General features: G+C 40.5%; 1 protein-coding gene across 2 annotated transcripts in view; it reads left to right on the forward strand.

The window, feature by feature from the left end:
- SPARCL1 (SPARC like 1) overlaps nucleotides 1-9,711 on the forward strand; it is a 28,386-nt gene extending 18,675 nt beyond the window's left edge. The window contains exons 6-12 of one of the 2 annotated variants that reach the window (XM_034772517.1): nucleotides 126-195; nucleotides 994-1,133; nucleotides 1,706-1,826; nucleotides 4,078-4,214; nucleotides 6,110-6,258; nucleotides 6,891-7,039; nucleotides 9,235-9,711. In XM_034772517.1, the coding sequence (XP_034628408.1) occupies nucleotides 126-195; nucleotides 994-1,133; nucleotides 1,706-1,826; nucleotides 4,078-4,214; nucleotides 6,110-6,258; nucleotides 6,891-7,039; nucleotides 9,235-9,263 (795 nt within the window). In that variant the 3' untranslated portion in view covers nucleotides 9,264-9,711. The remainder of the gene's footprint in view (nucleotides 1-125; nucleotides 196-993; nucleotides 1,134-1,705; nucleotides 1,827-4,077; nucleotides 4,215-6,109; nucleotides 6,259-6,890; nucleotides 7,040-9,234) is intronic. The other variant, XM_034772518.1, reaches the window with a different exon arrangement.
- Nucleotides 9,712-20,387: the final 10,676 nt, after the last annotated feature.

A 20,387-nucleotide genomic window follows, 5' to 3' on the forward strand; every position in this document is an offset into this window, starting at 1 on the left:
CAGATTTTACCTTAAATTAAGTTAATGAAGTCGCACATTTGTAGCTGGGGGCAAATGTTGGCTGAATGTGTTTTCCCTTCAAGAGATCTATTATAACTTCTACTTTTGTTTTTGTGATTGTAAAGGTTAAGATGACAGGCAGTTCATATAATGAGGATGGAAGTTCCAGTGATAGCCGTTTGAAGGTTCTTCTCAGTGAGTAATCTATCTGCAAAGCAATTAGAATACTACTAACACTATCAAGCTGTGGAATTTGCTGTGTGGATTTTTTTCTGCTGTATTCATGATGTGATTTCACATGACTGAATTTTGTTTGCACTTGATCCTGTATATTACTGAGTTGTGTACAAGGAAGAATCTGTTCTGCATGCCCTTGGATTTATTTATTTAAATGTTGAAAGAATTGTAAAAACGGTAAAAAAAAAGTCGCAGACAGAACCCTTGCTTTTTGCGACATCTGTATAAAAGTTGGAGTTATTTTCCACTGAAACATATCACCTTGGGGGAGGATGTGATCTTAGTTTGATTTAAATCATGAAATGGCAACATGATTTGGATTCAACAAGAACAGATATGAAATTTCACCATAAACAAATACTGAAACGGAGTCTAAACTTTTTTTGTTTCTTTCTTTTTCACGTTTTTCCACTGCTTGACCTGGGCTGGGAAGTATAAATATAAAACTACTGAGAATGGGTTTGGGGTTTTTTTTGGGGGGGGAGGGGGTGGGATGAGGGGGGAATGACAGGAGGAGATACTTCCAGTCCAACTGCAACCAGTAAGTACTAAAAATCTTGTTCTAATGAGATTTCTTGATTAAAGAGATTCAACTGTGTTTTGATAAACTTTCGATAAACACTCAAACATTTGGGTGCTTATTGGAACTGAGCTTTGGTATATTTTGAAATTTGCTCAACTTTGGTTTAAATACAGTTGTCAGTTACATTTGGCTCAAATACTCAGTTCAGCCCTAATGTCCTTTTCTTCTAATAGGCTGGTCTGATATTTTTCTAGATCCTTGTAGGAACTTCCACTGTAAAAGGGGCAAGGTCTGCCAAGCAGATGAACAAGAAAAACTTAGTTGTGTTTGCCAAGATCCGGCTGCTTGCCCTCCAACTAATGATCATGAGCATGTAAGTATTCCATGGAGTACACAAGCACAGAAAGAACTAACTGTAGCACTTGCCTGATACCCCATTCCTCTGACATTAATTAGTGCAATTCTAGGGAGCTTGTGAATAGTTCCCAATTATTTTAATAATCATATACCCAAAGGGCAGAATTCACCCAAAATATTCTTGATTGCTATTTGATGGGATTTAGAACTATCAATACACTACTTGAATAAAAAATAAATTACAATTGCTCAGCAATAACTCTACAGCTACTCCAAGAATAAAATTAAAAGTTACATTTGCCTCTGTGAGGTTTTAGCATGTGCAAACACATACACAGGGTTATGTATTTTGGACACTATTTAGTTATGTTTCCAACAGAGTTGCTATGGGGTTCCTACATGGGTGCCTAAAGTTAGGCACCCAAATCCATATTTTGATGCCTAAATAAAAGGGATGGTTTTCAGAAGTTCCCAGCACCCTTTTCCTTTGAGCACTCACACATCAATGGCCATGTGTTTTATTTGCTGGTCATTAATGTTCATATGATCTGACAGTGTTATTGACGAGATTTTTTTTTTGCTATCTAGGTTTGTGGCACTGATAATAAAACCTACAATGGCACATGTCAGCTCTTTGGTACTAAGTGTAAACTTGAAGGGACAAAAATGGGACACCAGCTGCATTTGGACTATATGGGATCCTGCAAATGTAAGGCTCTATTTAAGTATATAATTTACCTATATATACAGGGCCCATCATTTTAGTATCTAGACATTGGACATAAGCTCTTGTCCTACATCCTTCTTTTGTATCAGTGACCAGTTAGAAATAAGCTCAGAACCCTAGACAGGTCCATTTTCTATAATAAGCTGCACAAAAGCCCTGGCAACCAGGGCCAGTGCAACCTATTAGGCGACCTAGGGCGCTAGGATTTGGGGAGTGGCATTTTCTTCGGCAGCGACCATGGCAGCCGGATCTTCGGCCACCCCAGTCGCCGCCGACATTTAGGCGGAGGGAGCTGGGGCAGGGAGGGCTGTCTGCAGAAAGTAAGGGGGGGGCACGCAGGGGAACTCCCCGCCCCGGCTCACCTCTGCTCTGCCTCCTCCCCTGAGCACGCCGCCCCACTTTGCTTCTCTCCCTCCCAGGCTTGCAGCGCCAAACACCTGATTGGCGCCACAAGCCTGGGAGACGGGAGAAGTGGAGCAGCAACGGCATGCTCAGGGAGGAGGTGCAGCAGAGGGAAGCTGGGGTGGGGAGGGGAGCTGCCATGGGGGGAGCGCCTCAGGGCGGGGGGGGATGGGGAGTTGCTGCAGGGCTCAGGGAGGGGGCAGAGCAGAGATGAGTTGGGGTGGCGAGCTGCCGCACGGCTCCCCAGGCCGGGGGGGGAGCTGCCACGGGGGGGGCACTTCAGGGCAGGGGGGGAGCTGCCGCAGGGCTCGGGGAGGAGGGAGGGCGCAAGGTGGAAGTTTTGCCTAGGGTGCAAAACATCCTTGCACCGGCACTGTTGGCTACCTTTGTGGTTCAAGCACTTTTCTACCTGCAATATGCCTTGGGCCCTCCTCCATCCCAGTTACCATCTCTGGCTCTCTTTCTGTCTATCTAAGGTGCTTACATGGCCTTCATTACTATAATATCTGAGCACCTCACAGTCATTAATGTATTTATCCTCACAACTACCCCTGTGTGGTAGAGAAGAATTATCATTCCCATTTTACAGATGGGAACCTAAGGCACAAAGAGACTAAGGACTAGATTCACAAAGGAACGCAGGCATGGGCAGGCTGAACATCACCCCGCCAATCTTCTAAGTGCCTAGAAAAGCACTGGATTCACAAAGCCTAAATCAGGCACCTATACAATGAAAGGAGAGAGATTGGTGCCTTAGAATGGGATTCATAAAAGCCAGAACACTAGTCAACTCCATGCCTAAGATAGCCAATGGGAGGTGCCAAGTCAAAGGAAGTTTGCTAAGCTCCGCCCCTCTCTCAGAGATAGGCATCCAAATTTGGGCTTCAGGGAGGTGCCTCCATCTGCTTGGGATTCTCAGCTGTAAACCGTCTCTTAGTGCGAGGCATCTATGCTGCTTTAGTGAGGGGGAAGCCCCCCCCTCTTAGCTTGTAGCCTGGGGTTAGGATACTCACCAAGGGGTGGGCAACTACTGGTGTATGCTCCCCATCCATCAGAGGGGGAGAAGGAATTTTATCTGGGATCTGCCACCGCTCAGGTGAGTGCCCCAGCCACTGGGCTCTGGGATACTCTGATGGGGGGCACCCTCATCTCTCCTGTGGAAGCTGTTCCAGTTTGGAGCAGGGGGACTGGATCCTGGATCTCCCATGTGAGGGCTCTAACCACGAGGTACACAGTCATTCCCATTGCTATTTTTAGCCATTGCTAATTTAGCTAGATTAAAACTAGTGCTGGTATGCCTACCCAAGCTGCAATCACACCTTCAACTGCAGTGTAGACATACCCTATGACCCCAATCATGTAAACACTATGTATATGCTCAATTTTAGACATAGGAGTAGTCCTCTGAATAGGTCCTATGAAGTCAATGGGACTTCTCATATGCTTAAAATTAAGCATATGTTTAAGCATTTGCAGAATTAGGGCCAAAGACGGTAAGGGGCACATTTTTGCAAGTAAAAATACTTTTTGGTGCAATTCTGTGCTCATAATTATTTCTGATGGGAGTTTAATTCACACAGACAACTAAGCAACTGTCTTACATAGATAATCAGGGAATTGGGCATCCAAGTAACCTAAAGTGTGATTGTAAATAGCTGCAGCACAAAATTACAATGGCATTCCCAATTTTACATCACAAAAGCAGATGCCAATTTAAGGTTGAGCTGAACATTTGGTTTGTAAGACTCAGATTTTGCTTGGAGATGCTTGAATCTGGAGACTTAATGCACCTCTTGATAATGCGACTAGAATCCTTTGTGGTTTGAAACAGACATTCCTCCTTGCACTGACTATGAAGTGGATCAGTTCCCTCTCCGGATGAGAGACTGGCTCAAGAACATCCTCATGCAGCTCTATGAGCGTGATCTGGACAGGTCTGGATTTCTGTCTGACAAACAGAGGAGTAAAGTGAGTATCTGTTCTTATCAAATAAAACATAGCTGCAGCCATGTCACTTGAGCTGGGCAAATCATGTGTGACACGTAATTTACTTAATAAACATTGCCCCTTTTTTCTGTTAGTGAAATGTCCGCGAACAGTTTGGGATTTTTCTGTCAATAATTCTTAGTCTGTGGATTGGTTGTGCGAAGTTCTTTGTGACTATTTAGTATATGAAATTTAGAATGTGAGCTGTATGTTTTCATTAGATACCCAGGTTACATGATACATTTCTCTTCCCCAGCTAAATAACTGTAACTCTTCTAAACTGATTTTTGGTGCAAATTCTCACTTTTACAAGTTCAAAATCTGCTTTCCATGAAGAATCCCCAATATTTGCATCAATTTGCTCTTTCCAAAGAAATGCCTGCCATGATACTCAGAGAAAGTGAACACAAAAGAGTGGGCAAACACAATCAATGCAAAAGTTAATTTAAAATTGGATTGAATAATCATGGGAAATTGTTTGCGGAACTCATCCAGATCTATACACTAATAATCTACAATTAAACAAAACCAGTACTCATTAATGATATGTTTGAGAGCTCTGAAACTGCAAGGTGTGGTTGATATTCATTGTTCGTTAGAGAGGGAGAGAGCGATTTCAACTATCCTGTATAATTGTATTACTATTATTCTGGCATTGTCATATCACTGGAGATTACAGAGGATTAGTATGGGGTAAGGATGTTATCCCAGTGGGTCTATTCCAGTTCTATTAATAATATCTTTGCACCATCTTCTGGCAGGTCAGCGATTTATGCGACAAGAGTTGGTGGCCAGAGTCTAGTTCCTCATGAATAGGGGTGATCATCATTAGAAGTGCCACTATAATTGGCAATCTTGCTGGCAGGCTGAACAGAGAAGCCAAGGACTGAGCTGGCGTGAACACTGAGCTACTTTCTAAGTGTTTGCGCCTGCAAGATGCTGAACATCTCTTGCAAGGTGCTGCTGAGCAAATGGGAGATACTCCGCACCTTGTAGGATTCAGCTCTAAAACCATGGAGACGGTGGCCAGATTCTCAAACGCGCTACTGCCACTTGGTGTTGCTCAGAAGGTGCAAAGTGGACGGATCTGGCCTTAGCTAGTCAATGGAGGATTCCTGTTGCATAGGGGATACAACTTAATTGGCATACAACTGACAAGACTGGCAGAGCCCTCTCCTGTGCCAGCTGCCCCTTTCCCCAGCATAGTGGATTTGTCATGAGAGGAAAGTGAGTAGTCGGGTTTTAGCATTGCCGAGCTCTGCTATGCCTATTCACCACTAAGTTACAGATTTTGTACAGGTGAGAAGTTAGATCAAGCCCCCAGTTGGGGCAGACTAGTGCAGGATTGAGGAGGCACAACCTGGTCCTTTCTCTCTTTTCCCTCTCCACCCACCTATAACATACAGGCAGACTGTAAAGCTGCCATAAATGAGTGGTCAAAGATGCTCTAGTACAGGGGAATCTTATACCAGAGACTGAACCAACACCCAGCAGTCCCAGCATCAGGGTGACAGTAAAGTGACATACAGCCACTTTACTTCCCACAAACACCTGTATCCTGCATTGATACACATCATAGCTAGACCTGAAGATCAGGTGCTAGGATTTCAGGTTCAGCTCAGATAAGTATCCAAAGCTTATCTGAAATACCCATATTGCTTAGGTCTGAAGAAATGTGCTGGTAAACATACAAGGACAGACTGTTTAGTGCAATTTCCAGCAGCTCAACTTCCAGCCACAAATACTGCAAAAACAACTTTCTGGTGATATTTCAGTGAAGAGAGAGGGGGTGTGGTGTGTGTGAATGAGGATGTGTGAACTGTATTCAGACTAGTCCTTCTGTCACTAAACAACAATCCACTCCTTTATTGGTGTAGGTCAAGAAAATCTACCAGAATGAAAAACGTCTGATGGCTGGAGATCATCCAGTTGAACTTCTGTTACATGACTTTGAGAAGAACTATCATATGTATGTGTACTCAGTGCACTGGCAGTTTAGCCAGCTTGATCGGCACCCTGGCGACAGGTAGAAACTGTTTCTATGCTCAGTTCTGATTCATTTTTTAGATCATGATTGTTCTACTTTACTATGTCTTTCAAAAAGTGCAACTATTCTCAATGGCATAAATACTGGGCCAGATTCTCTGCTAGTGTAAATTGGCCACTCTATAGGAACTTCTGTGGAACTTGTAAATGGGATCCTTCACCTCACAGACTTCCTCTGTATGATACTTATCTGGTTTTACAAGGACATGGGATTTAGCTGCAACTACCTGCACAAATTTCATACTATATATATATATATATATATATATATATATATATATATATATATATTTAATTATAGGATTTCACAGAAAATATTAAGGGCCTAATCCTGGAAAAAAAACACCAAACTCACCTGGGTTGGGTGTTAGTGAGACTGTAAGAACAAGGGAGTAATCCATAGTGGTTAGTCACCAGTGATGTATTATTGGCTTATTTGTAGTTTTAAAGCTTCTATGAACTGAATTTTCACAATATTAAAGATATTCAAAATCCTTAAGATAGTTAATATTGGACATGTTTCTTATCTCCTTGTAACCTTGACATTCTTCACTGACCCTGATGTCTTACCCTCAGAAACAGAGATCATATGCTACCTTTATTTCATTTCAGGTTATTGACGCACTCAGAGCTTGCTCCTTTGCGAGCTTCTCTAGTTCCCATGGAACACTGCATAACTCGTTTTTTCCAGGAGTGTGATGCTGACAGGAATAAGCATGTCTCTTTGAAGGAGTGGTGCCACTGTTTTGGAATTAAAGAAGGTAAAGTCATAAGGTTGAGAGGCAGGTGGGTAGGGAGAATTGCTTCCTTCCAGACTAGGCAGAGAGTATCTCCGTTCATACACAGAAGGTAAGACACTCTGGCCTGAATATCAAGTTAGCAGTGTTCTGAGGTGAATTAAATGGCTGTAGGGATGACAGAACCTCAGAAGGTGCAGCATTCTGGGTTGGTTCCAAAATCATGCTTAAGTTTTACATTAGGAATAATTTCCAATTTATTTTGCAGTGGGTGAAATATCTAATCATATACACAGCAACCTAGCTTGAGCCATGCATGCAAGATCAGAGCAGGAGCTCTATAGGTCTATATATAGACTATAGGTCAAAATCTTATTGATTTCCAGTTTGTAACTATATAAACAAGAGAATTTGGCCTTTAATGGTGCTGTTCAACCCCGTGCCCCACTCTTTAGATTCCAGTCCAATAGCAGAGACCTGCGGAGGAACTCTTGCTTTGGCATCTGTATTTTGGATATCTGCAGTTGGTCGCAGTCAGGCTAAATATTGGATGCTCATGGCCTGATTCTCCAATCGTAATTCCTCTCCTGTTTTACACTGGTCCATTAACCTCCTGATTCACACTGATTTAAGTGAGAGGAGAATCAGGCCTAGAATCAGAATCTGGTGCTCCATAACTGGCCTGCTAAACCCAGAGTTGTGAGTTCAATCCTTGAGGGGGCCACTTAGGGATCTGGGGCAAAAATCAGTACTTGGTCCTGCTAGTGAAGGCAGGGGGCTGGACTCGATGACCTTTCAAGGTCCCTTCCAGTTCTAGGAGATAAAATAAATAAATGGAGATATCCTATTTATAACACCCACATTTACAGCACAGCTCACTTTGCATATAATGTCTTGTTGGTATCTTCTTCATCCCCATATAACTCTCTAGGAAATCTATCAGTGTTCAATCAAAAAACCTCCTTATTTTGGACCCTGCCTATTTCCTCCTGCAATGGTATTGCACCCCATCCTTTTGAAACCATTGACAGTATGGTTACTGTTTCATGTCCCTTACCTACAGTTTGGTCTCACTCATCTTTTTTTATAGAAGAGTTTTCCAAAACACTATGGTGTTGTTTCTTTCTAAATAAGAATAAGGGTTTCACCTGAGTTATGAATAAATGTGTTTTCCATTTAGAAGTGTTCAGAGACTGAGCCACTTAAGCGTCAGTATTAAAATACCGACAGCAGATGAAACTCAAAGATCTTTTTGGCCAGATTCCACATTAGACAGAGATAGGCAGCAGGATGCAAAGATAAGAAATAAAAAGAAACTGGAAACTTTGCCACCTCCTGCCCCCCCCCTCAAAATATGGAGGGTCATTTTTTAAAAAAATACTAAAAGTAGCAGAGAGATGCAGAAGTAAAAAAAACCCCAAACCTCTTTTCAGCAATAGAACTTGATTTTGCATAGGAGAATCATAGTCATCTTTTAAAACTTGTCACAGACAGGTCCCCAAACTCTTTGGGCCAGGTTCTCAGTTCCTGTTCAATGTACTTCGTGCTGCTCTAGAAAGCTGGAGGTTCCTCTGACATAGGGGACTCCCCACGTGAAATAAAGCCACCGTAGATGGTTCTATACTATCCCCCTTTCCAGGCAAGGGACATTCCGGTCCATGTCCTGGAATGGTGAGGGGAACGACTGGGGTGCCTTGTACTCTGGCAATCCCCAAATGGTGGAATGGTCTCAGTCCTGCAGGTGTAATTTACTGTAGCCCTGAGACTGCTGTAAGTTATGCAGGGGCCATTTCGGTCCCACATCAGCCCTAGGACTGAGGGAGAAGGGTGGGGATGAAGGTACTATTACTAAAAGGAGTAATAGTCAATGGCATGTGCTGTTACTAATGGTTCTGTTTGTCCTTTGTGGGTTGGGGTGTCCTTAGTGATTTTGAAAAGGCAGGAGATGATTACTGAACAACAAACACATTGGGAATATATTGCATAATGAGAGAGCAGCTTGACTAGAGAAGATATAGGATGGATGGCACCTCAATTTGATATGAGCATCTGTGTTTGCATAGAGGTGTGAATAAAATAGGCCAGCATCTGAGCCCTCTAAAACTTTCTTTCTAAAGTGCTGACTAGCTCATAAACCATTCATGATACAGTCATGGGTCTTTCATATTAAAGGTTCAATCATGATGGTAACATTTTTTCCCTTCTTTTCTATTTCACAGAAGACACAGATGAAAACCTCCTGTTCTAAACCTAGCAGGACAGAGTTCCAGCATCCTGTCTGCATACCAGTCAAATCAGTGAAGCCATTGTATTTCCAAGACACTGATCGATTAACACTTTTGAACAGAGAGTTTACATAAAGATTTTTGTAGATTGACAGGGTTACTCCAAAAGAAAACAAAAAAATAAAAATTCTAAATCAATTAACAGTAGCAGAATCTAAGAACTTCTCGCGTGACATATCTAAACATTTGTTTCCTGCCTGGAGTTTAACAATCCAGAATATCTCTCTGTACACAATAGAAAGAATTGTGCACATGATAGAATTGTTCAGAATACTGTTCTTCACGTTGACACATATAGTGTGGATTGTGTTGTATACTGTAGAAAACTAGAAATAGGACAATTTTATTTTATTGTCTGTGTACTGTATTGCTAGTTTCTTAATATTCTAATAAAGAAAGCATGAAATAAAAGTGTATTTGGATTCATTATTTTTTTAAAACCTTGTTTAAAAGAATAGGCATCAGCACAAATGTTTAATGTACATATTATTTTAAACTAATCATAAGGTGAGAAGACAAAATATAGCATGCATGATGTTTCAAGTGACCTCTTTAAAAGCGTCGTCACCATCACTTTAACTTCCATCCTTAGAAGTTCAGCACCCACATAGGTGACCTGCCAGTTTGTGTCTGTACTGTACATTAACTCATGATATATTTTTCTTTGACCAAGGTTAATAAAGTAGCAACCCTTACAGGGTTTTTTATCCTCCCTCATAAATTTAATAACTATAAAAGCCATTAAAACATGGCCTGCCTATAAAACAAAAACACAACAAAGTATGGGGGTAATTCCTCTGTTTTGCCTGCAACCAGCAAAAATATTTATAAAAATAAATTAAGAAATAATCTGCCACCCAAAAAGGGATAAAAAAAAAAGTTCTTTTTGTCTTTCAAAAATTCAAAAAAAGCTGGTACCAGCTAAAAAGCAACCCAAAATACCATAAACCTACATCGCAACAAAAATTGTGTTTTGTCTTGTGTTTGTCTTATTGCTAGCATTGTTATATATTATATTACAAAAAAAACCCCTACTGCATTAAGAAAAAAAAATTAATAAGCATTTTAACTATATTTACAAAAATTTACAATATTGCAAAAAGGCAAAAATCAAACATGCCAATCTGTTAACAAAAAAAATCCTCATGTAGCAAACACCATATTAAAAAAAATTGGTTTTAAAGCAAAAATTATAAATACTATAAACCTAAAGGTAATTAAAAATAAATTAAGTTCCTTGTCACTACTGCAAACTAGTCTCATGCACAAGCAGGCAAATACTACTATAAACTTAATACAAATAAATCTAAAAAACCTAAAAGCAACATAAAATATGTGGCAGTGGCTAACCACCACCTCCTAGCTGCTATAGAAACAAAAAATTAAATTAAAAAATAAAACTGCCTTAGCCATAAAATGTACTAAAATGCAAATTCTTAATTTAGCATCACTTTAAACACAAAATGTTTTGGGTAATATCTAAAAATGTTCCGGTATTAACGCATCTTTTAAAACAATAAAAACAATCCTTATTTAACACCTACAAATATAAATAAATGCAGTATGTTTCCAGCATAAATAAGCCTAATTTATTATTAGGTAAAATTTTTAATAATAATTACTCACCAACATGCTATAAAAAGAAAAATATTAAAAAGTAAGCCTGCTCCCAAAATTAACCATAAAATCCTTTTGGCTACCCATGGTTATAAATTAATAAACTAAAAAAAAATTATTAAATACCCAAAAATGTACAAAATAAAGACCTCAAAAATGGGTGTGCTTGTCCCTATCTGTCACCACAAAACCATGTAGCAAAAATACCTCATTAAAAACACGTGTAAAACAAACTAAAAAATGTAACACATGTTTTATACAAACAATGTATGTGTGTTACATCCTAAAAAACAGTATTTTAAAAAAATACAAATATCAGCCAACCCCCAATAAATAAATGTAAATGTAATGCCCACGTATTATATACTAGCAATCACATGTACTATTTACCAAAAATAAAAAAAGCACAAAGCACTATAACCACTGTCCTGGTTAATTTGTCTGTTACCCTTAGCCTAAATTAGCACAATCTAACTAATCACTTGTTATAAAAAACAAAAATAACTCAATTTTTACAACAAACAAAAAAATATTAAAAAGCGTGTCATTCAAATATTACATGCAAATAAAAACATGCTAAGATTGCTAAATCTAAAAAAAACTAAAAGCCTATCACTGGTACGTTTTTACAGGCTGGTCCCCAACCTTTAAAAGCATATTGTCTATTATGTTCCATCCATTACTAATTGTGTTAATATTGTCCTGTGTTGGCTTGCTAAAAATGTGTTGTATGTGCTATTAAACAAAAAAAGTTTGTTAAATTACAACCACAAGCTCAAATTGTCTCTCAATACATTGCAATAAAATAATTGTATAAAATGTGACCCACTCAAAAATTGTTATTGAGGGTCAAAAGGGGGACATATAGTAATAAAATTATATTTGTATTTTGTATAATTTATAATAAATTAATAATGTAGCCTGTATTAAATGTATTGGTGTATAATTTAATCATATCCTGCCAGCCACCCTTTTTAAATAGCAGAAAGGAATGGCCTAATGGGCCATTTGGTAAAAATGCATCAGCCGGAATCTGTGTCTGGGCTGATTCAAGGCAGTAACAAACGTTTTAAGGTCACTATTTTATTGTAGATTTAGCATTTTAAAATAAATAAAAAGATGCCATAATTGTTTTCTGGTGCAATGCAACAATGTTCCTGTTTAAAATGTTCTGTGTAAATTAATTCTGTTTTATATACATAAAAAATATGCGTAAAAAAAAAAGTATAAAAGCTATTGCTAAGCCAAATATATAAAAAAAACACAAATGCAAGGGCACCAAAAGGCTGCAACACACCCTTATTAAAATGTCAAAAAAAGGCAAATTAACAACTCTAAAAATAAAACAAGCACCTATCAATAAAAAAAAAATCTGTAATAAAAAATAAAAACAATTAAAAAAAAAACAAGCACACGTCAAACAACAATTAATTACAGCATAACGGTGCAAAACTCATTGGTCCCAATAAAAAAAAAATCACTATATAAACAGGGTGCCTTGCCATAAAACTTTGGGTTCATCCTGCCAAGACTTCCTCAAAGCATCATGTCACAACCAACAGAACCTGGCTCCTCCCTACCCGTGATCAACCTAGCTGGCCACTAGATTGATCTGGACTCTAAACTGGTCACTATAACATCGACTGGCGGAACAGTGTGTGGGGGGGTTGGCGGAGTGTAATTAAATACATATGCTAATTGTTGTATCTTCAATAAATGTGGCGTATTGCCTTTTTCCCTAAAATAAATCCCGTGTGCTTCTTATAAGCATATTACTTTTACACAGCACTTTGCCTATGCTATTCCCATGAAGAAGGATCCCTTCCATGGGACTCTTAGCTTGAAATCTCTTATAGAGGATATAATTTTCTGTCTGCATTTTTGTTTCTGTCTGACCACAGTACACCATTACTTGTCTGCTCTTTCCACGGCTATGAGTCACCTAACCAGCTTCAATGAATTAGAGGCATAGTTTGTTGACACTTTTATGAAATAATTATACATAAAGGATCTATCCTGCTCTCTATAGCAGCTAAATCCTCCTACCACCACCACTCCATCCCACACCAATCGCTATAACCCACACCTGGTGGAAGGGGGAGTTTTATAGAGGTTATGGGGAAGGAATCCTCCTGTAACCTTCCAGGTCACAGAGAGGTAGCACAAATAGCTTCATGGCCACTCTATAGCCCCAAAGGTGCAGAACAGAAAGAGGGCATTGTGACACAAAAATTGGGGGAGTGGTAAATAATGAAGAGGACAGGTCACTGATACAGAGTGAGCTGGATCACTTGGTGAGCAGGGCGCAAGCAAACAATATGTGTTTTAATATGGCTAAATGTATACATCTAGGGACACAGAATGTAGGTGATACTTAGGCCTGGTCCACACTAACCCCTCACTTCGAATTAAGGTACGCAAATTCAGCTACATTAATAACGTAGCTGAATTCGAAGTACCTTAGTTCAAACTTACCGCGGGTCCAGACGCGGCAGGCAGGCTCCCCCGTCGATGCCGTGTACTCCTCTCGCTGAGCTGGAGTACCGGCGTCGACGGCGAGCACTTCCGGGATCGATCCGGGATCGATTTATCACGTCTAGACAAGATTTATCACGTCTAGACAAGACGTGATAAATCGATCCCAGAAGATCGATTGCTTACCGCCGGACCCGGAGGTAAGTGTAGACCTACCCTTACAGGAGGGAGGAGTCTATCCCAGGAAACTGAAAAAAGATTTGGGGGTTGTGGTGGATAATCAGTCGAACATGAGCTTCCAGTGTGACGTTGTAGCCAAAAGGGCTAATGCAATCCTTGGATGCATAGAAAGAGGAATCCCGAGTAAGAATAGAAATGTTATTTTACTTCTGTATTTGGCACTGGTGCAACCACTGCTGGAACACTGTGTCCAGTTCTAGTATCCACAACTCAAGAAGAATGTTGAAAAATTGGAAAGGGCTCAGAGTCGAGCCACAAGAATGATTAAAGGGTTATATAGTGATAGCCTCATGTAGCTCCATCTGTTTAGCTTAACAAAGAGAAGATTACGGGGTGACTTGATTACCATCTATAAGTAGCTACATGGGAAACAAATATTTGACAATGGGCTCAGAGAAAGGTATAACACGCGCCAATGGCTGGAAGTTGAAGATAGACAAATTCAGACTGGAAATAAGGTGTACATTTTTAACAGTGAAGGTAATTAACTTGTAAAAACTGGGAAGTTCTGTGCTGCTGATGGTGCTGCATTGCCGCTGCAGGCTTAGGTTGGGCTCCCATGGGAGGATCCCGTGAGGCTGGGCTTGGCAGGAAGTACGGCCCAGCAGGACCTGAGTGGCACCCTCTCGCAGCCCACTGATTGGCTGGTACCGATACTTAAATCAGGAAACCATGATAGGAAGCTGTGTGTGCCTGTCTGTCTCCTCTCCAGACCTTATATTTCGGCTTCTGACCCTAGTTTGTCCTCAGCTTTGCTCTTCGATTGCTATCTGTAACCTGGCGCCTGGCCCTGATCTCCTGGTAACCTAACCCTGACTCTCACTTTGCCCTCTGGCCTGACTGAGACTCTGACCTCCCGGTACCTGACTCCCAACTCCTGCTCCAACCACTAGGTCTGAACACCCTTGTCCCGGTCATGACATAACCAACTTTACTGGATTGCCCAAACATTTAGTACAAACCCCTTTGGGGTTACTGAAACCAGTGTATGATAGAACAGCCCTGAGGCTATTCTAAGTTCTCAGTGGGACCAGCCCAGCACCTGATCATGCCACCTTTGCAATTTCCCTTGGCTCATCCCCTGACCAAACTGCACTGGGAGCAGATGGACCAGTCTTGAGAGGATCTGGTCCCATGATTCCCAAATGAGTGGGATGAGATTGTGCTACAACACTTGACATCCTTTTTGACCCAAAACACCCAACCAATCGATAAATAAATATTAAAAACAAAACACACTGAAATAAATCGGCCTAAAGGGGGATAAAGTAAATTAATGAAATCTAAAAAAAGTCAAAAACAAAATTCTACCCTATGCAGAGATTTTAGCCCACAGGGGAGAAGAGCCAGATACCCCATGAAGTCTACGAGGGACTACCCTATTGTTATCTACTTTACATGGAAGTAGATAAAAACGCTCAGATATTTTGGTAATAGGCAGCAGTTTAAAACTCAAAGATAGACAGACAGATTAAAGAGGCTTATCCACAGCACACTTGACTTTCAGATTGATTATAATAATTTTAACATTAATTCTTAACAAGCAGTGAGGTCAAAAATCCAACGTTTTGGTCTGTACTGAGCCTACCAAGTCATCTTTAATAAAAACTTGCTAAAGTGGCTTTGTATAATTACCACATTCCCCACTCTCAACTGTCTACTCAATTACAAGCTTCAAAATTACTGGCAGTCCATTAAGCTCTATGTCGTTCACAGACATGTCTAGTCATTATAAATACAACTAGAAGTACATTTTTAAATAGATGGGATCTGATTCTGTTTCTACTCCACTTTTACCCCAGTGTAACCCTGCTGACTTCAATATGGTGACTCCTGAGAGTTACAATCTTTACACTATGCCTAATATCACAATAATAATTAATTTTCATTATAATGTTTTTAATATATTCCAGCATATATTTCACTTCCTGTCCTATCAGAGTTAGGTATAAATTCTATTCCAGTTAATCAAAAACTGGAAAGAGAGTGGGATTTTCAAATAGTTCAGTATTGGTCTAACTCTGTTCCTATTGATGTCAATCACCTCACTCCACTCCAAATGAAGTCAATGTGTGTTGGCCAGCGCTTCATTTGTGCCAGGGCTAAGCCCTGGAAACTCTGGGCTTGGCAGTTCATCGCCCAAGCACCTCTGGCCTTGCTGCAACAGTTAGAAAGTAAAAAATTGCTTGAGCCCCAGCACCTCTTTCATTACAATTAAGCTTGAGGGGGAAGCAAAGTTATGCTAATGCTGAATGCTTTTGAAAATCCCACCCCGAGTGATAGTTTTCCCCCCCCCCCCCCCGAATAGTTTTTGGTTGGTTCATTTATTATTTACTTACTTTTAACTAGTGAATTCAACCAATACACAATTTCTCTTCATCTATCAAGAAAGATACAAGTCGAAGCAAATGCTAAGGTTGTGAGGTTTTGTTTTGTTTTTAGTATATGTTCATTCATATGTAACCCTTCTGCCAGATGAAGCCAGCAGCAACAAGGGCTGGGTTCAGTATCTAGGGATTCCTTTTCAACAATACAACACAAAACCGGCTCGAGCCCCCACCCAGTGACCTGGGACAATTACACACCACCTCCTGGGCGCCTCTAAGAGGCAATATTTCCCCTCTCGCAAGCACAGAGTCGGAGTGTAGCAAAAACTTTGAATAAAAGGAGGGAATTTACTCAGCATTAATTTGGGAAAACACCACAACCAGAACTCAAACACAAACCATGAGCAAAAGACCCACCGCCAAGTAAGTTGGGCAGTGTCCTTTTCCCCTCAAGGTCTTAAGTCCAGCAACCCAAAAGTCCATTTAACATGCCCGTCCCTTCTCTGCACCCCACTCACAGTTGCTGCCCTTGGCCAGTGCAGCCCCAGAATTCAGAGGCTGATCTACTGTCAACTGTCCCAAAGTAGGTCTAATACTTAGACCTAGGTATCAGTGATTTCAGCTCTGCAGTATGTAACAAGACTCTCAATTGATTCTAAATTAGCTTTTTTATTATACCATGGAGAGAGGAAGAGTCAAATGGTGCCTAGGACCCTTAAACAGGGCCCACACCACCAGGTACAAGTACCTGTCCCCACCCGCTCTCAACTCATTGGGCTTTGGAACCCATATACCCTGCCTAGCGAGTGCTGTTCAGTTGAGGGTGAGTCCCTCCATTGGGGTATGCCAGGTAAGTTCTGCTGCCCTTGGTTCACACAAGGACAGCAACCCTTTATTATTCCTGCCCCAATAACAAGGAGACTGGGGATCTAACGAGACCAGCTTCTGAAGTCTTTTTCCACAGGTCAGAACAGCACCAGTACTGAGAACATAAAACATGCTGTGTATGCAATAACCTCTGCATTCATACCCGTTGCTAGCCCTTTAACATGCTCCAGTGCGAGTCTCTGGCATTACTGTAATCTTAGTTTAATTTCTTGTCAACTGCTAATTCTCCAACAGGTATTAAGAATTTGTGATTCATAGTGGACTGTGGTTTTCTGATTAAAGCCAAGGCATTAGAAACAGCATTTAAATAACTTGGGATGAGTTTAAATAATCATTAGACATTAATTTTATATATAGGATCTCACTGGGCATTAGATGGGAGAAGGGAAGGATGGTAATGTTAGAAAAAGCTTCAGAAGTAAAAAGAAGGAACAGAAATAACGAGAAACAAATTGCAGAAAATCTCAATGAAAATTAAGCATTTTTCCCCCAAAATATAGATGATGCAATAGAGAAAGAATGACCCGCTTCTGGTGAACAAGGTGAGGAGGTTCAGAATCTCTGGATGAGGCCTTAGCACGTTTACAGTAGCATAAGGGAGACTGCCATCCCACAAATTAAATACAAGTATCCTGTAGTGAAGCCGACATGTCAGCAAGCTTGCAAACAGGAGCTTTTACCTCATGATCTCAGCCAATGTTTTCAAAACTGACTAGTAATTTTGAGTACATTAATTTATGTGTTGAGATGCCTTAAAGGGGCCTGATTTTCAAAAAGTGCTAAGAACTTACCAGGGGCTCAAGCTGGGCATCCAAAATCACTAGTCACTTTTGAAAACCTTGGCTCCTGTTTCTTGCTCGTTTCCAATTGTTCAGGGCAGTGATAAAACTGTGGCATTATTAGCCATACACATCACATCTCTGTCACTCTAAATGTAGTGAAAGAAAGATCTATGTAACATTAATCTAGGAGTATGAAGGAAGTAAGCAAGAAAAGCAGCCAGTCCTTTTGGGAGATATTCCAAAATGCTGGAAACTGGCAATTATCTATAACTCCAATATTCTGGATAGGAACCAATATAAACAAAGGAATCATAGGTCAGAGAGTTTAACTAGATTCAGGGCCATTTGTGGAGAAAAGTTAGAGAACATCTGCAACAACGCAGTTTGATTAACTTACACACTGGAGTTCTTTGAAGGTATTACGTCCACAATATCTGAGGGAAATTCAGGGGATGTGTATGTGTGAATTTTCAGAAAGCACTGGACCCGATCTTAAATTAGTGATGATTAATAATATCTAAAAGGTCTAAATTTAGGGCTTGGTCCTGTGAGATGCTTTGTACCAGACACAAGGGGCTCTGGGAGCTCAAGTCTCAATTGAGGCAATGTTGACAGCACTCAGTGCCTTGCAGTGAATGACTTGCAATTAATTTCCCTCAACTACTGCGGCAATAATATCCCCAGAGAACTCCCAAGTGTTACTAGTCACACTGTGCTTTTTCAGATGTTTGTGTGTTCATGCTACATTTTCCAGGGGCCATGCTGCAGGCATTAAATTGTCAGTCAGGGACAGGGCCTGAATATAGTTCAATTACACAAGAGAAGCAAGCCTTAAAAATTGTCACCACCTTACTCGTGCTTATAAACTGTGCTAAGGAATTTAACATAGTAAGTAGTAGCCTGGATAGGGAGGCTACTACTCAACTCTACTCAAATTTAAAATAATGCTTAACCCTTGTATAGCTCTTTGCATTTTTAAATTGCAAACCATTTACCATCATATGTTAGCCCCACTTTACAGATGGGGAAACCAAGGGACAGGGATTAAGTGACTTTCCCAAGGTGTCACAGCAAGACACAGGCAGAAATATGGCAGAACTCACTTTGCCTGATTCCATACTCTGGTGCCCTACTCACAGGACAGCATCCTCTTCTCCTTTCTCCAAAACTCCTGAGTCACACTTGTTTATTTCTAATCTCCATTTTCATAGGTTTCTCCATCAGACTGAGATTTCTATTTCTCCTCCTGTGTTCTGAGCATGGCCATTGCTGTACCAGTCCCTGTAAGTACTGAACAAGCAGCACTAGCAAAGGAGTGACATTTTAAAAGAGGAACTCATTGGAACTTCACCCTAGTAGAGCAGGAAACCTGCTTCCTGAAAGGTGAAATATGCAGTGCTGATGACCTATGGGGAGATTCCTTGCAGGTGCTTGTGGTCTATTTGCTTGTTGTCAGTAAAGCTTTGAGGTAGAATAGGAATAACATAAGAAACTATTTCTTTACCATCTATCAGGTTTAGAAAAAATATATTTTAAGGAAGTTCTTCCAATAATGAGAAGCAACATATTTTCCATTTCTAATAGTCCACTCTTTGATTGACAGGTTACCATCAAGGTATTTTTTCACCATGTTTATTATTATTTTTCAAGCTTTTGGAAGTTTGTAGAGAAATCTAATTCTACAACAACCCAAGCCCAAACCTAATCTGGATCCCAGGATCTTCTCCGTGTCCCATCTCTGTCTTATAAAATAGGAGGCAAAATAATTACCATTACAGTTATACGCTACTATGACATTATCTTAGGATCACCGTAAAATGGAGCTCACACAGCAGTGGTGAAAATTACTTTGAGTTGGGACAAGGGTGCATCCTGTAGGTTTAGTAATAACTGTATCTGTGGATAATAATGTCAGAGACCTTTAAAATAATTTCCATTGGTGTGTCAGTTTCTTTTTGCAGTGCCCAAGATAATTCGAAGGGGTCCTTTTGTTAGTCCCAAATGTGGTAACAGAAACCAACCTCACATTGTTATACTGAAATTTTAATCACATATTTACATTTTAAATGAAAGAAAACACTACCAACATGAGCTGTGAAACTCTTGAAAGGTAAGGTACTGGGGGAGAGTCTGATCTCATATGCATCTGTAAAAATCCAGCGTTACTCTGGATTTACCCTGGTGAAACTGAGCCCATGTCTACACTACGCAGCTTTTAGCGACATGGCTGTGCCGCTACAGCCATGCTGCTAAAAGGCATGCGGTGTAGCCAGTGTTTGTTGGCAGGAGAGAGGTCTCCTGCCGACAAAAAACATCCAACCCCACCGAGAGGAGTTAGCGTTGTCGGCAGGAGAATGCTCCCGCCAACAAAGCGCTGTTCACGCTGGAGCTTGTCATTGACAAAACATGCGTCTTTCGGGGGTGGGAGGGAAGAGGGGTTTACATCTCTGAATGACAAAAGTTGTGTCTTTCACTTGCCAGTGTAGACAAAGCCTGAGATACATACACCACAGTAGTTTCTGATTTTGAAAAGCTTGAAAGCTTCTGCCTAAATAAAATGGTTAGTCTCTAAGATCCCCCAAGGACTCCTCGTTGTTTTTGCTGATACAGACTAACACAGCTACCTCTCTGAAACCTGCAGTAATAATAACACTCATACCACTAGATGGCACTGCAGCTTCAAACAAGTCAACACTTTGTCAAGCTCTGCGGATCTTATAGGTGGGTTAAATCCCCCTTTTCTCCATCATCCCATTCC

Source organism: Trachemys scripta, chromosome 5 (genome assembly GCF_013100865.1).
Source record: "Trachemys scripta elegans isolate TJP31775 chromosome 5, CAS_Tse_1.0, whole genome shotgun sequence".
NCBI lineage: Eukaryota > Metazoa > Chordata > Testudines > Emydidae > Trachemys > Trachemys scripta.